The sequence below is a fragment of the Triplophysa dalaica genome, chromosome 3, assembly GCF_015846415.1.
Source record: "Triplophysa dalaica isolate WHDGS20190420 chromosome 3, ASM1584641v1, whole genome shotgun sequence".
In the NCBI taxonomy this organism is placed as follows: Eukaryota; Metazoa; Chordata; class Actinopteri; order Cypriniformes; family Nemacheilidae; genus Triplophysa; species Triplophysa dalaica.
The window spans coordinates 4,009,584-4,028,404 of record NC_079544.1 but is presented as its reverse complement, the minus strand read 5'-3'; the positions used below and the strand labels follow the sequence as shown (position 1 = coordinate 4,028,404).

The 18,821-nt window shown below is 34.8% G+C and overlaps 1 gene segment (V, D, J or C); it reads right to left on the bottom strand.

Annotated features, from left to right (window-relative positions):
* Positions 1-2,403: 2,403 nt before the first annotated feature.
* On the bottom strand, positions 2,404-2,896 carry LOC130416322 (T cell receptor alpha variable 18-like). The segment is given in 2 exon segments: positions 2,404-2,711; positions 2,857-2,896. Coding segments are annotated over 2 exon segments (348 nt in total).
* Between the last annotated feature and the right edge of the window lie 15,925 nt (positions 2,897-18,821).

Genomic DNA, 18,821 nt, shown 5'->3' with positions numbered 1-18,821 from the left:
TGGATGTGTCTGATGCTGTTGCTTTAAACTGTTGATCTGAAGTATCTTCAGCACTATATGATCGAGCACCTTTATACGCTAAATACAGAAGTTCACTTTGAGAAAACTTTCTGTACCAATAAAGTCGAACATCATTGCTGGTTGAACTATATGAACAGCTCAGTTTTATATTTTCTTTTTCTTTTACGATGATTGTAGTCCCTTTATCTGGCTCGATTTTGTCCCCAGTTACCAAATCTGTTAACAATAAACACAATAATAAAATGTATTTTAATAAATTAAAATGAAAAGAAAAATGGAAACATTGCAAGAAAAGCTATCAATGAAACATTAAGAGTTTTAAGTTTTTGTGGTATGTGATGTTTAATCTTTGATTCTATAAAACAGTCTTTCAGATCTTTGTTTGTGTATCATACACTGCTGATCATACACAAAGACACACATCAACTTCCTGTTCTGCTCCTATTGGTCATCATGAGTGTCGGACTGATCAGAATCGTTTGAAGTGTTGTCATGTAGCTGATAAAATAGAATAAAAAAATAGATTTATTGGGATTATATGATACTTCTGTTTGGTGAAAAGTCTCCATCTATTGTTTAAACTTTAATATTGAGCAACTGAGATGTGATCGTTTTAAATCATAAACCTAATACTTCAACTTCTTCTTTTCTATTTTGGTGACATTAAGACATTATTCTGATAAGTTTTTAAAATTGATAGATTTTTACAAAAAAATACATTTGTTTTATTATAATTTGTCATAAATTGACATTATTTGTTTACTAAAACTTCCCATTTATTTTAAATAAACAGATATGCTTTCATCAGAAAAAAAGTATCATCAGAATAGAAATTGACTGTAAGTTTATTCTTTTCTCAAAGTATCATGCCATCACATGTATTTGTTTTGTTTTGCCTCATCTCACCATCAGTCATGTTTTTGTTCAGTGTTTCTGTGTTTTGTGTCACTGTGGGCTGCAGGGCGCAGTAATACAGAGCAGAGTCTGTGACTTTAACAGAAGAGATCTTCAGATCAACACTTTTCTCTGTTTTTCTGTGTTTGATGGAGATTCCAGAAACTGGAGGAATAGCTTCAATTATGGATCCTGAATAATCCATAATAAGAAACTGTGGTGGTGAAGCAGCATATTGACGATACCAGTGAAGACTATAGACAGAACCAGTGTATTTACAAGACAGAGTCACATCCTCAGATTCAGTGGCAAACGTTACATATATAAGGACTGATGACTTATTTAGCTCTGTAACCTACAACACAAGATTATATGAGTATAGTTCAAATAAGAGTATAGTGATATGATGATGTATGAAATATTAACCTTCAGTTACAGTCAATAATAGAAGAACACAAGCAAACATGTCAGTATTGAAAGAGCAGCTTCAGACACACATCCTCTTCTCGTCTCACACTAGTTCAGTGATCATCATTACAGATGTGTTAAGCTCCACCTCTTCACATAATCTTAATATAGACACAGATGTACAACCTTTCAAATAAAAAAAACATCATTAATTGAAAGTCATACATTTATTGACCATACACCATCTGATATATAGAAAATTGAGTTGAGTCAACATAAAGACATGTATGAGGTTGTTTTACTGATGAAGTTTGCTTGTCATGTACATTAGACATACAGAAGTTTAGGAACGGCAATATAGATTAATTCGGACAAAGAGAGAACATGAAAACTGCACACAAGGCCTCGCAACTCATTGGGGGATTAAACCTAGGATTTATGAGGCAAGATGTACACTAGGTATTACTGTAGCCAAGTGGCAGTGGCTTGAATGCATTTGTTTCTTAAAAAGAGAAAGTTCAAGGACATGAAAATGTATAAAAGATTGAGGAATTGAAAGGCACTTGGAACACTGAGACCAGCAGTAAACCCTGATGTACGAAAGCAAGAGTTAAAGACAAGAAGACCAGAAGCTGACGATAACTGATATAAGTTCACTTTGATTAAGATGATTGTGTTTTGGTCATTAGATGTTATTTACCTCTACATTAAAAAAAAGAAAGAAATTAAATTTATTTTTACAAATGTGTTTTTGAATGTAATGTATTAAATAAAATACTTCTGACTCGACCTACTTACATGTGAATAGTAAATAATAAGGTTAAAGACGTAAGAATACAAGGACACTCCGCAAAACAGTATTTTATTGTCATTAAAACATAAACACTGTTTAACATTTTACAGCAGTAAAAACTGAATAAAAACCTTAGATTCAGTTTCAGCAGGTGTTCCTGTATCCTGTCTTACACAAAGCTTTGTGGTTTACAGATAGAACATCTGTGGTTTGATTTTACTTGATTAAAAACTGTTCAAAGCAATGAATGTGTGTGAGTTTTTGTAAAGACTTTCAGGGTTTTTGTATCACTGGGCTTCAACTCTCAGAGCACAGTAATATAGAGCTGAATCTGACAGAGACACACTGTCAATAATGAGTTCTGTGGATGATTCAGACGTCTTTGTCTGAAATCGACGGTCTGCTATATCTTCATTAGTATATGATCGAGCTCCTTTAAACAGTAAATATTGAGGTTCTCTGTTAGGATTCTGTCTGTACCAGTAAAGCCAAACGTATCGGCTAGTTGTTTCATACGTGCAGCTCAGTGTCACAGAATCTTCTTCACTTTTCATTATTTTGGTGTCTTTTGGAACAATGCTGTCAGCAAATACACCTGCAAGGGAATAACGAAGTAAATAAACAACATTAAGAGTAATACAAATACATAAAAATATATCCATTGTTAGTATCTAATATATTTAGACAGTAAATGCAGTAGTTCAAGATTTTTTAGGATCACAATTTAAGATACACTTTACCTGACACTGTAACAAGAATCAGCAGGATACATCTCTTCATCTTTACTAATAAACTATATCATTACCGTCTTCATGAATCAACGCTGAAAGATAAATATGTGAATCCAGTGGAGATGACTGTAAGCTGTAAAGTGGGTAAATGTGGGTGTGGTTTATGACAAGACCACGTGTACATAATGTGTCACTGGTGGTCTTAATGATACAGTAAATCCACTTTCTGCTGGAGAAACGTTAATACATATGCCGAGTATCTCAAACACACAGAACTGGAGGCCGTCATACTGTTTTGGGTTTACTCGCTTGACTCAACACGTAAAATTCATGTGCGAGACGTCATTGTCCTCAGAATAATCCGTCTTGCAGTTTACACAAAGATGATAAATGCAACGTTTTCAAAAACTGGAACTTTGACACATGTTTTTAAAAGTTTACATTTCAGTCCACAAAACTAAAAAAAGTTACAGTACATAACAAACCAATGTAAATAGTTTCTAGTTTGTATACAGTAGAATTAGATTATTTTAAATATTTAAAAAATCATGTTTTTATTAAAAAACTTGTTATTATGAATGTTGAAGCTTCTTTATATATAACAGAGAGTGTTTTTGTTCAGTGTTGTTGTGTTTTGTGTCACTGTGGGCGTCAGGGCGCAGTAATACAGAGCAGAGTCTGATAGAGAAACAGAGGAGATCTCCAGAATCAAATGAGTTTTCTGTTCATTCAATCTTCCAGAGAATCGAGGATCTAGATTCACAATTTCTGACTTTTGTGAAACTTTCCCTGTAGTGTGTGAAATGACTAACAAATATTCAGGAGCTGATCCGGGATATTGGCGATACCACTGTAAAGTATATGCTGAAGATGATGAATAGTTACAAGAGAGAGTTATATTTCCCCCCTCTGCTCCAGACATCTCAGGTTGAACTGGTGTGATGATGTTTCCAAAACTGTCTCCTGTGTAAAACAAAGATAAAAGTTTATGAACATGTGTTAATCTCATAAAGTAACAGGCTAGAATAAAATAAACACAAATGTTATTGTTATGTAATAGAACGGCACTTACTTGCTAAAGAACAAAGAACAACCCAAACAAACAGCATCATTTTACAGGAGGTTTCTTTGGATCATCAGAAGCACACACTGAAGTGAATACTAGTTTATTCAAGCGGAGGTTGTCTCCACTATAAACCCCTCCTCTAGCTGTGGGTGAATGTAGCAGTAGTCTGTGATATTTAGACAATCCTGAGACTCTTTATTCACACACAGTGTGTCTTTGATAAGAGCTTCAGCTCCCTCAAGATTTACTTAAACCAGCAGTGTAAACTTCGCTCTCATAGTTTTTATTGAAATATCACCCTCTAGTGGTAGATGACAAACAATAAATAATAAACATTTAACAACATATTTGCATTCATAATGCCTTGGTATGTTTGAGGGCTTTTACAGAGTTGAGACAATATTTTATATCACATCTCAGGTCAGTGAGGTTTCTGTTTTTGGCGAGATTATGTCCTCTCATTGATAAAAATTGTATTAACATAGTTTAATTTGAAATATTATTACATATTAAATACATTATACAGTATAGATGAATGTTGTAATGAGATTCAAAGTAGGGAAGGAAGGAGTCGGGAACGGGCAAACATTTAAACAAAGTTTTAATATAAATAATAACAGCCGGCGGCCCCTCACGGCCGACCGCCGGCAAACAAAACAAACCACAAGAAAAACACGGAAGTAAAACATGTTCGGGCCCGGTCCTCTCTTGTCAACAGTCCCGTCGCTCGTCCTCTTATGCTCCCAATCTCCACCGGAGATATCCGGGACCGGTGTGCACACAGCTGATTCAAACTATAACTCACACTTCCGGCCCAACCTCACGGCTCTCGTCAAGTCTTCCTAACCACAAATGTGTTGTGAAATAATGACACAATGTTTGATTTTACCTTCAGTTACAGTCAGTAATGTAAGTTTCAGTCCACATTGCAGAATTCAAAAAACTATCAAACATTTCTTCTGCTTGTTTCAGTGATCTGTGATGACAAATCTGTGTCAGACTTCACCTTCTGTCTGACAGCCCTCTGACAGAGACATTATCTGAAAACATCACATAGTGTGAGATCATACACACCAAGACTCACGCTTGATGTCCATTTGCAGGATTTTAACCAGCATTTTGTTCTTTTGAAAGCACAAAAAGTACTTTCTATTTATGACCTTCATATGAATCCACCAGATGGCTATCTAATCTCATTCCTCAGTTCCTGCAGCGCGATGAACATATAAGAAATCTCATTATTAACAGTGTGTCTCTGTCAGATTCAGCTCTATATTACTGTGCTCTAAGAGTTGGAGCCCTGTGATACAAAAAGACTTAAAAAGTTTCTACAAAAACTCTGTCTTCAATGAAGCCACATCAAACCACTATTATTATTAATTTTAAACCACAGCTCTGGAAACGGTATCTGGCTACACCAGTGAATTTGGGATAATATTGTTGTTTTGCATAAGATGCCCGACACAGTTTTAAATATAGCCTCTTAAAAAAAATGATGTTGTTTAATCTATATAAAATTCTCAGGATTTCAATAATATAAAGCTCTAAACACTTGTGATTGAATCTGCAGAGGAGTTTAATACAAACACAACTAAGTAAAACATTACAGGGCTCATGACGTGAAGGATCAAAGTACTCTTGGTGTTTTGACATTTAAGTATTAGTGTTATTTATAACATTTAAGCAAGTTTCATATCTTAAGACGCCCAGCTCCTTATTGAAAACAAACGCATTTATTCAATTGATCTCTGGCGAAACTCGAATGATAGATTGCTGGATAAGTGATGTTACTGAAGAGATTTGTGTTCATATGTCCTGCCTACATGTCATCTTTGCATATTTTTTTGACATAAAAACAGTTCAAGTCACTTGAAGAGTGTCTGCCAAAACGTGACTATAAAAGAAAGTTCACTGGATGATTCAGATGTTTTAGATCAAAACTGAATGTCTTCTGTATGCTGAGCTTCGTGCTCGAGCACCTATGACCAGTAAATCATGTTCTGTGTTAAGAAACTGTCTGTAATGCCAAACATCATTGATGACTGTTTCATTTGTGCAGCTCAGTGTCTAAGATTCTCCATTATTTCTGATTATATTAGTGTCTCCTTCTGCTCCAATTCCAAAAGCAGATTCACTTCAAATTAAATGTTATATTTTGTTGTTATCTCTGATAGGAATTGTTTCAATACACTATTGGAATTCGATCCCTTTTAAATGGATAATATCATATATCAAATGATAAGCTATCACAGTAAAATTATATTGTTGTTTGTTTAATCTGCTACTTTTGTATCAAGTATTTTTACTTGAAACCGCCGTGAATATCATGAAGAGAGTCATCTGTGTCTCCATTTCCAATCCTGACAAGATAAAGTACAGAGGATTTTGTATTTCTAATACTATATGTTATTAAATATCAGCATTTGGCACTGAATGTATATTTGTTGTATATTGTGAATGATATGTGAAATATTTACATTGCTGAGGTAAAATGTATATTTCGAATTATTATGTAGGTGGGTGTGGTTATAGTGAAGTGTTCGCTCATTCATAAGTGCTGTTTTCTGAACTAATGTTTTTACCATGATCAACACAATTGTGAACAGAAACTGATAGAAATAGTTTTAAATGAAACACACAGAATGGACAGAACTCAATAGTAGTGTTTTCTCCATTTGCATAGTGGGTCTTGGGAAACCAAGAAAGTTTTATCCCAGATGTAATGTTTTTGTGTCAAAGACTTGCATTGGATCTGAAAATCTGAAATATCTAAATAAAGGATATATCATTCTCTTCTTTATTTTGTGATTACCAATATCAAAAGTAATGTCTGCAGAAATTTGCTTGATTCTGAAATATTCTCACAAGATAATAAGTTTTTGTAGAGTGCTGTTGTGTTTTGTGTCACTGTGGGCGTCAGGGCGCAGTAATACAGATCAGAGTCTGTGACTTTAACAGATGAGATCTTCAGAAACATCTGATCTTCTTTCACATTAGCAGAGAATCGAGGATCTGAATCCACAATTTTTGACTTCTGTAAAACTGTCCCGGTTGCATGAAGAATGTTAAAAAGATATTCAGGAGCTAATCTGTGAGACTGGCGATACCACTGTACAGTATTTGCTGAGGAGTAGTCACAGGACAGAGTTATATCATCTCCTTCTGCTCCAGACATCTCAGTCTCAATAGGTGTGATGATACTCGCACAGCTGTAACCTGTCAATAAGATCAAGTGTGTTAGATTAGACAACAAAACAATCAATAAAATCATACAGAAATGTAAAAAAATTTAAAGAAACAAAAGTTTAATGCAGGGTGTCCAGTCCTGCTCCTGGAGGGTCAGTTTGGACACCCCTGATCTACTGGAACTGAATTGTGAATATTGAACACTTACAGACAAGAGAAGAGAGTAAAAACAAACAACAGATCATTATGTTGAATGGGTTCATCTGCAGCACAAACTGGTTCTTACACAGTAAAGTTTCATGGTCAAGTAGATGATGTCTCCTCTGTTAGCTCCTCCCCTAAACACTGAACAATTCACTTCATAAATAACATTCATGAATCCTCTGAGGAAATATTAAGTTCATTTTTAAAGTTACAACACAACGTGAAATGTGCAAAGAATATATACAGACAAATATTCATCTCTAGAGACATCTATATTGTTCTAAACTAAATGAATCCTCAGAAGAATATAAAATCCAGTCTTAAAATGTATTTAGGTTAAGCAGAGTTAGTTTTCTAAACCCTTCTTAAAGCATTACAAAATCAGATGCAATTGTATATGACATTAACAGTAACATGACATAAACTTAGATTAATGCATGTAATACAGGTATTGTTATGTTAAAAAATAAAGTTATTCAGTATTTAAAAGTGTAGGACAATAGTATGCAAAAGGGGGGCCATCACCCGCAAGTGGGCCGCAGCTGAAATCTAAGGTCTCAAGCAGACTAATATTTTAAAATGAGACGAAATCATTATTGGTAAAAATAAATAAACTATAACCCAATATAATTATTAATATTTTTCAATGAATATACGTTTAAAGTAAAGCTGTAAATATTGAATTGGGTCGAAATTTTACGAGTGTGACGGGAGCTTTTTAATAATGTTGACTACAAGAGGGGCCTTGAAGGCTAGAAAGGTTAAGAACCCCCCAGTGAAGGATATACACTAGTTTGCAGTAATTCTTTGTAAAGACAACGCTTTGATGCTGTAAGAACTGATGTGACATTTATGTTAACAGGTCGCCTCCTTTTGGTAAACATTGGAACACTGAAGTTAGTGTGGTGTGTTTAGATCCATTTAAATCATACAGAGTTTATATTCATGTCATGTTGAGCATTATTTAGATTGATTAACACAATTTTTTGCTTGTGTGCATTTGAAGGTTATACAATGACTTTCTGTATTTCTTAAGATTTAATGCATTTGAATTATGGGTTTGGTAGCCTTTAGTTTACCAGTTTATATATAAGATTATTCATTTAAATACGAAGCCAGCGAGTTTACAATAAGAAAACAACAAGTAATTTTTTGTTAATTTCTGTTTTCTATACACGTACTGTATAAACAAGCATGAGTACGTTTTTGTTCAAGCACTGAATATGGTGTTGTCACAGTGGGCTGCAGAGCGCAGTAATACACAGCAGAGTCACTCACATCTACATCCTGAATTATCAATGAAACAGTTTTTGAGTTTATTGTTGCAGAAAATCTCTTCTGATATTCAGGCTCAGTTGTTCCTTTACCAATTGTAAATTCACTCAGAATGAATGTTGGTGATGTGTTCGGCAGCTGTTTGTACCAGAAAAGATATGAATTTGTCGCAGTTGTAGAAAATTTGCACTTTAGAGTAACTTGATGTCCTTCATTTGCAATCATTTCTCCTGGAGTCTGTTCAACACTGTCCTTTCCCTCACATGCTGAAAAAAAAACACATTTATGCATTAATCATTTAAATATATTGAAAATCTCAAACAGATATAGTGTCAATGATAAAATAATATACTTACCAAAATAATGTGCTGTGAAGATAACAGTTATAATCACTAGTTTAACCATCATCACTTCACTGATCAACTTTAAAACAGTTTTCTTCTAGTGAGTCTCTGTGTGTTAACAACGTTTTTCTGTTTGTGTCGCCAGCTTCTCATGTCACAGAGACTTGTCTTTGAGGAACGATGCCCCCACCTGGTGAAAAACTTTAAATTGTTTTAGCTGAGGATAAACAATCTACATTAGTCTACAACATCAACATGCACAGGTAAGAAAATCCCGAATTTTTCTTTTCTGTAAAATTACGTAAATATCTGTAAACAACTTTGTATCTTAAAACTTCATGGAAAAGTGTCTTTCCACAATTCTTAGCTGTGTGTGAAATCATTTCATTCCACTATAACAAATATTTCTGAATATAACTTTCAAAAATGAATTTACAAGAGAAAAAAAGCGATAATTACTATAGTTTTTAATTCATTTACAGATAACATAGTTAAACATTGCTTCGCATCAAGTGTGAGACCAACTTTTCTGATTTAAACAAAGAAAAATGCAGCATAACACCAATAACTCACTGCATGACCTTGTCTTAAACACAGACTCAACTCTTCAGTTTACTGGTGACCAAAAACAGAAACAATTCTGTAGCTTTACAGAAAAACTTAAGATGACCTGTAATCTGGCAGCAGGGTGCCAGAAAATTAAGTTAAATAAGTAAAATACTTGTAAACAACTTTCATATCAAAGTCTTGTGTTTTCTACAATGATTGGGTGAACTTATTTCATTAAAAACTAATGTCTAGTCCACTAGAAAGAGTGTCTCTTAACATAAAGTAAAAATACTCACTGTGAAATGAAACAATAAAATCTGCATAAACTAAACAAAATTTACTTCCACAATCTAGTGATTATATGCAGAACAGAACATGAACTCTCCATCGATCAGTCTGCTGTCAGTACTATTTAGAAAAATAAACTAAACTGTATTCATACATACAATCAACTTGATTATTAAGTTTCACTCGGAAATACATCAGAATACTGAAGACGATCGCCATTTCTGGTTCAAGAGACTTTGAAATTAAATGTAATATTTTAGGGTATATATTTTTTGAACTATTATATTGGATTACCATCTTGAGCAAGTTACAATTCATATTGTGCAGTACATGCAATGAAGTGTTTCCTCAAAAACCCACTACAGTGACCAAAGGAACATTCAGCGCAACATCAATGACTTGTTTATCATATGTGAAGTCACAATTGTTGTAATCACTGTTTGCTTTAAATGGAACAAACTATGGATGACATGCAGTCTGGCTTCAAAACGAACCACTCCACTGAGACTGCATTGCTATCGGTCACAGAAGCACTGCGGCTATCTAAATCCTCGGCCCTGATTCTGCTAGACTTATCTGCAGCGTTTCACACTGTCAATCACCAGATACTGCTAGCAACCTTGTCATCACTAGGAATCTCAGGCTCTCCTCTCCGCTGGTTCAAATCCTACCTCTCCGACAGATCCTTCAGGGTGTCATGGTGGGGCTCTCTGTCCACTGCTCACCACTTGATCACTGGGGTCCCTCAGGGATCGGTGCTTAGACCGCTGCTTTTTTCCATCTACACAACATCCTTGGGACCCACCATACAGGCACATGGCTTCTCGTATCACTGATATGCTGATGACACCCAGATCTACATCTCGTTTCACCCAGACGATGCCACTGTAGCAGCTCACATTACAGCTTGCCTTGAGGACATCTCAGCTTGGATGAAAGGGCATCACCTCTAGATGAACCCTGCCTAGACAGAATTACTCGTGTTTCCGGCACACCCTACAGTGCAACACGATCTCAACATCCCTCTTGGCAATACCACAATCACTCATTCCAAAACAGCCAGGAACCTCAGAGTCATATTTGATGAACAGCTGTCCTTCAATGATCACATTGCAAAGACAACACGGTCATGCCGATATGTCTTATTCAACATTAGAAAGGTTAGACCTTATATCACTGAGCATGCTGCACAACTCCTTGTCCAGGCTCTATAATCTCAAGGTTGGACTAATGCGATGCTCTCCTTGCTGGTCTTCCTGCAAAGGCTTTTAAACCACTCCAGCTGGTTCAGAACGCAGCAGCACACCTCGTCTTCCAACAGCCCAAAAGGGCTCATGTGACTCCCCATTTCATCTCACTCCACTGGCTACCGGTCGAAGCCCGTATCAGATTCAAGTCACTAATGCTTGCCTACAGGACTATCACTGGATCTTCACCGGCTTACTTTCACACCCTCCTGCACTCCTACACCCCATCAAGATCCCTGCGTTCAGCAAACCAGCGGCGCCTTGTATTGCCTTCTCATAAGGGCAGTAAATCACTCTCACTCTCTCAGGTGATCTGTCATTACACGTCAATATCTGTTGATTTCACCTTAAAAGAGTGAATGTATTATTACTGATGTCTGCTGTACTTGACTGAGCTGAATTTTATACACAACCACACACAGGTGTTGTTTTATCATTATTATGTGTTATAGATTGTGGGTTTGATGTGGTTTGAGATGAAAGTGAAAAATAATTTCAGTTTTTGTACAGCATCACATAGACTTTGTATCACTGGGCTCCAACTCTCAGAGCACAGTAATATAGAGCTGAATCTGACAGAGTCACAGTGTTAATAGTGAGTTCGGTAGTTGTGTATGTTGTAGTCGAACTAAACCGACGATCAGAAGGGTTTCCACCACCACCAGCCGATCGAGCAGGTTTATATAATAAATACTGAAGTTCTGTGTCTGGATATTGTCTGTACCAGTAAAGCCAAACAACACTGACACTGGTGTCATATGAACAGCTGAAGGTCACAGTCTCCTGTTCTTTCTTTATGATTATTGATTCTTTATTTGGACCGATCTGATCTGCAGTCATCACGCCTAAAACAAACAAACAAACAAGAACATTTGACTTGAACACAATTATAAAATTATAATATTTTAACATGAATTATATTATTATTATTATCCTGTATGTTTTTATAACTATTGTCATTATACATATTTTACCTGATATGATGATGAAGAAGAGAAGCAGGTGTGTGTTCATGTTTGTGATGTCAGATCAGTTGTGTGTGATGTGAGCTGTAGATTTGTGTTACTGTCAGTCTCTGCACCTCACACATAAAGTCACATGAAACTTCCTGCTGTCTGTCAGATGATGCTGTGACTCTTCTTCTATTTATATTTTTATTTAACGTGAGTTCAACAGTTTTGTAGTTTACATTAAAGAGTAAGTAAGATGACATCATGAAAATGACATTTCATGCAGTATGTTATGTTGCCGTGTTTGAAAGTAAGCTGTCTGCCAAGTCCTAAGGTGAATAAATAACAAAGTTATTAGCTTCTACAAGTGGGAGTCGACTCTGAATCACGCAAACGAGACGTGAACTAGTACCGCGGCGTATCTACATCACTAGACATAGTCCCTGCCTGTGTTTTGCTGGGACTACTGAGAAAACTACTGTCTAGAAACTGTGTTCTACGTTGTGAAACTAAGTCTGTCTTATTTAGACTAGCAAAGGAAGAACTTCTGAGATCCAACCACCTGTAAACTGTAATCCTGTAATGATGGTAGGCTTTCCATTTGGGACATATGATGAACGCATTTGACCAATCACAACAGATTATACCATCTGACCAATCACATGACAACAAGGCTATCGGATAGGAGGGGACTAGACGGATGAATCGCGGAACGAATCATTTGAGAGTCAGACAAGAAGTAAGAATAACTGACATAATAGTCTTTTTGCACCTTATATGTACATAAACTTGTTGTTGGACACTAAATAACCCAAAGAACGACCTGAAAAATCAAATGTCACTTACTCTTAAAAGGTTGTTTAACAATGTTCATGACTATTCAGAAATCACACTTATTTATATTCATACTGTATCCTTTTATGTAAAGTGCAAACATGATGAATAATAGACACAATAACACATTTTCAAAATGACCAGGAATGCCTTGATATATATCGAGCGGGTTTGGCAATCAAAGTTCATTCATTCTTGCACGTTAAATAACAAATTCTTGCATATTCAAAATATTAATGCACCAAGTGAAGAAATGTAAACAGTGTAAGATTGTTTGATTTTGGTTCATATTGTCATAAGACTGATTGTTTTTGTGTGAGTGTTGAGTGTGTTTCAGTGTTGAGTGTGTTTCTTTCTGTTTGGTATATAAGATGCTTTTCATGTTTCCAGACTTGTAATATTCACACAGTGTTTTTGTGTGAATGTTGATGTGTTTCAGTGACTGTGGGCCTCAGAGCGCAGTAATACACAGCAGAGTCACTCACATGAACATCATGAATGATCAGAGGAACTGAATCTGGCTTCACTTCACACTGAAATCTCTCCTGAAACTCAGTGCCATTATCTCCTCTATATTTACTTCTCTCAGGATGTATTTAGGAAAGTCATTTACTCTCTGAATGTACCAGAAGAGCTCTGGCTGATCTGAAGTTGTTTTGTATTTACAGTGTAAAGTTACTGATCCTCCTTCAGATTCAGAGATTTGTTTGTCTGGCTGATCAACTTTCTCTTCTCCACGACACTCTGAAGAAAGACAGAAATACATTTATGACCCATAATGATGATATGAAACCTAAAGTACTTCAGAAATAATAGACTTGCTCTACTTACCATAACAAATCAAAACCAAATTCACCAAAATCATCAGGATCTTCATTCTATGTGCTGACTGAAACATGAAGAACAAATAAATCATCCAGTGAGTTGAGATATGTTTAGTATTGAGTGAGTTTACAATAACAAATGAGAGAGAAAATAGAAGGAGGAGTTTTTGTCAGCAGTGTTTGTGAACTGCGCCCTCTTCAGGATTTCATGTAAAGTCTTTCTGATACTCACAAATCCCCTGAATCCACTTAATCCCTTTTACCTTCATGAGCTTGAAACCCCCCAAAAAAGCGTGTGTGACAAAGGTATATTTTGGGGTTTGATTCCCGGCTGGGGGTCTCCAGCTTTTTACATCCATATCCCACCATCCTCCAGTTTTGTAATCCTGTGAAAATATTTCAGTTATTTCTCATGTGAAACTTCCAGAACATATTTACGATAAGCCTCAGGAACCCCCGGACCCCCTTTACTGGTTAGGAGGGAAGTGTGTTTAGAGGAGATGTGTAAATGTGATTGACACAAAGTAATCTTGTATTTATTTTTTAACATGGAATTTCAGATGACAGTTTTGTACTCAATGTACAAAGACCTTTAGAATATTAACTGTTGAAACAATTGAAATGTTTTTTACATTTGTTCCTCTCGTTGTTTTGTCACCAGCACAATGAAAATATCAACACAATTAATGTAATTTTTTAGTTTACCTATTAATAAAGTAAATCCTTGCAGGCATAAAGTGTACAGAAAACGATTTTAGGTGTTTATCATAATAATGTGCCATGAAACACAGAGAAATCAAACCCAATCTGAACATAACTGATCTATGAGATAAATAAATAACATTTATGTCAGATTTTAAAAGCACACAGAGCTCTTCTTGGATGTAGTTTATCATATGATCTATTCATAAATGTCATAAATGGAGAGATCAATGCTGACCCCTTGTGGATGACAAGTGAAATCACTAAACATGTAAACATTCAATACTTCACACTTTGCTTTCAGTGTGATCTGTAAATGTGTTTTCTGAGTAATCTTAATTTTAAACAAAAATGATTTCAGCTCTGGAGCCATTAAAAAAATCTGTCAGCACATTAGCAGAGGGTTTTAGATGTTAAATCTGAAGTATTAAACAAGCCTGACTGTGAGGACACATTGAGATTTGCATTAAATTGCTCAGTCAATTCTTCATCTTTGCTCTCTGTTAAAAAAGAGAATTACATGGCACAGAGGCAGGCTAGTAATGATTTTCTTGTGAACCCTTTAAAATGATATTATCCAAATATCACAGTGATATGACTCCCATTTATTATTTTTAATCCAAATAAAATCAAATCCAATCTATCAATACTTAAAAAAAATATTTTAAAGGAAACAACTATACTTTTAATTTTGAACAGCTCTGTGTAGGTAATAGTTATATGTCATAAATACTGTATGATAATTGACTTCAGTTTTCATAACACGGGATATGAGTAAAATGCACTTAACAGACATTAAATAATAACAAATGAAAAGTACACAAGCTTGAATAAAATTATTGTAGCATAAAAACAGTGTGTCAAAAGAAGTTATAGATGTGTGATACAGACATAATGTTGTGTGTGAGGTTTTTGTACAGTGTTGTTGTGTTTTGTGTCACTGTGGGCTCCAGGGCACAGTAATACAGAGCAGAGTCTGATAGAGAAACAGAGGAGATCTCAGATACACACGTTTTTCTTTCTCTTTGGTGATGACAGCAGTGAATCTGGCATCTATATCAGATTTCTGAGTTTTCACACTGTCTGGAATGAGCACGAGGAATTCAGGAGCTGATCTGGGATACTGACGGTACCAAAGTAAAGAATACGCAGAGGAATAACTGCAGAATAATGAAACATCTGAACCATCTTCAGCAAACTCCTCTGTTCTGTTTGCTGTTATAGTATCTCCATTAATGACTCCAGCTGTGAAAGAAAAACAATATCTCAGTATTTCAATTATTGTTTTTAAAAAATGACAACATTGTTTATTACTATTCATTTTTTAAATAATTACTGACAAAATAACTTACATAATAAGACGATGAGCAGAATAGCTGGATAGAGTTTCATTGTGCACATGTTTACAGAGATCTGAGCTTCAATCCTCTGATGTTACTCTTTCAGCTTCAAAACAAGATCTACTTTGAGCTCCTCCTTCCTCAACCACCAGCAAATACAAATGCATCAAAATATAATTTTGTCAGTGTCACATTAATTTAACATTTTTCGTTAATTCTGTTATAAATGAACGTCATCCAGTCTTGTATAAAATAGTTTTTTATATAAATGCGAAATCATTGAACTATTTAGTCCATATCACATCAAATCCAGAGTATTGCTGGTTTATTTTAATCCAGCATTGGGTCAAAATGAGACAAACATAAATGTTGGCTTATGTTTATCCATATGTTTATATTTGATTTAACAATCACTTGAGACAAACCAGTGGAGGTTAATTTACAACCCAGTGGGTTGAGTTTGTCCCTTTTTGACCCAGTGTTGGGTTGAGAATAAGACAGCATTTTTTAAAGTGCAGGTTAAGTCTTACATTTTTACTTTTAAACTGATGGTGTGGTTAGACCTCTTATTATTGTATTAAAAGAAACAAATATATATAACACTTACTGTATGAATATAAACAACTGATGAACATAAACAACTACTGTCTTTCAAGTCAGCTTGTGGTTGTTTATATTCATCAGACTCAGATCTTTCCTCAACTTTTCTTGAAGTGTTGGTAACTTTTCAATAATACTTTTTTATTGAAAGATGTAACAGTCATCAATAATAGCGATAAAAAGAATAGAGAATATAACTAAAATAAGTCTATATACAGTATGGTACACATTTAGTGTTGTGTATAAGGGTTTTGGCACAGTAATACAGACCAGAGTCTGATAGAGACACAGAGGAGATCTCCAGATACACATGTTTGAGATGTTTTACAACATGTGAAGAGAGATGAAGAGCATGTTCAGATGTGTTTGAATGTTCTGTGACTGACAGTAGAAACTCTGGTTTTGTGCCATACCGTGGCAGGCATATTATTATTGAACAGTAAAAACTAAATTTAAAATGAAATATATTTTACCTTGAATTGCAAACATTGAAAGTAAATGTATCAACCAGACAAACTTAATTAACACAGACAATATCAGTGATGATAACTAGACAATTCGCTGTCTACATTTCACATATAGTTGTAGATGTAGGAGGAGTTTATATACATCACATACATATTCTGACTCACGGTGGCTATGATGTGCAGTTACTTCATTTCCCTAAAACATACTCTTCTCACTTCATGTAACAAAATACCTGAACATAATAATACACAAAAGAATCTCTGACTTAAACCTCACACAAATGTAACCATGTTTTATTATATTTGGGACTGAATAGATTATTGTTTTCTTTTTATGGTTTGTACTACAGGTTCAATGTGTAAATATCTTTTAGGGTTCATGTTTTGTATCACTGGGCTCCAACTCTCAGAGCACAGTAATATAGAGCTGAATCTGACAGAGTCACATCATTAATATTGAGTTCAGTGGATGTGTGTGATGCTGTTGCTTTAAACCGTTGATCTGAAGTATCTTCAGTACTATATGATCGAGTACCTTTATACACTAAATACAGAAGTTCACTTTGAGAAAACTTTCTGTACCAATAAAGTCGAACATCATTGCTGGTTGAACTATATGAACAGCTCAGTTTTATATTTTCTTTTTCTTTTACGATGATTGTAGTCCCTTTATCTGGCTCAACTTTGTCCCCAGTTACCAAATCTGTTAACAATAAACACAATAATAAAATGTATTTTAATAAATTAAAATGAAAAGAAAAATGGAAACATTGCAAGAAAAGCTAACAATGAAACATTAAGAGTTTTAAGTTTTTGTCATTTTTTATCTTTGATTCTATAAAACAGTCTTTTAGATCTGTTTTTGTGTATCATACACTGCTGATCAGATATAAAGACACACATCAACTTCCTGTTCTGCTCCTATTGGTCATCATGAGTGTCGGACTGATCAGAATCGTTTGAAGTGTTGTCATGTAGCTGATAAAATAGAATAAAAAAATAGATTTATTGGGATTATATGATACTTCTGTTTGGTGAAAAGTCTCCATCTATTGTTTAAACTTTAATATTAAGCAACTGAGATGTGAGTCGTTTTAAATCATAAAACTAATACTTCAATCTCTTCTGTTCTGTTTTGGTGACATTAAGACATTATTCTGATAAGTTTTTAAAATTGATAGATTTTTACAAAAAATACATTTGTTTTATTATAATTTGTCATACATTGACATTATTTGTTTACTAAAACTTCCCATTTATTTTAAATAAACAGATATGCATTCATCAGTATAGAAATTGATTGTAAGTTTATTGTTTTCTCAAAATATCATGCCATCACATGTATTTGTTTTGTTTTTGCCTCATCTCACCATCAGTCATGTTTTTGTTCAGTGTTGTTGTGTTTTGTGTCACTGTGGGCACCAGGGCGCAGTAATACAGAGCAGAGTCTGTGACTTTAACAGAAGAGATCATCAGATCAACACTCTTCTCTTTGTTTCTGTGTTTGATGGAGATTCCAGAAACTGGAGGAATAGCTTCAGTTATGACTCCATTATAATCCAGTATAAGAAACTGTGGTGGTGAAGCAGCATATTGACGATACCAGTGAAGACCGCGGACAGAACCAGTGTATTTACAAGACAGATTCACATTCTCAGATTCAGTAGCAAACATTACATCTCTGTACGGACTGATGACTTCTTTAGCTCTGTAACCTACAACAAAAGATTATATGAGTATAGTTCAAATAAGAGTATAGTGATATGATGATGTATGAAATATTTACCTTCAGTTACAATCAATAATAGAAGAACACAAGCAAACATGTCAGTATTGAAAGAGCAGGTTCAAACACACATCCTCTTCTCGTCTCACACTAGTTCAGTGATCAGCTTTACAGATGTGTTAAGCTCCACCTCTTCACATAATCTTAATATAGATACAGATGTACAACCTTTCAAATAAAAAAAAACATCATTAATTGAAAGTCATACATTTATTGACCATACACCATCTGATATATAGAAAATTGAGTTGAGTCAACATAAAGACATGTATGAGGTTGTTATACTGATGAAGTTTGATTGTCATGTACATT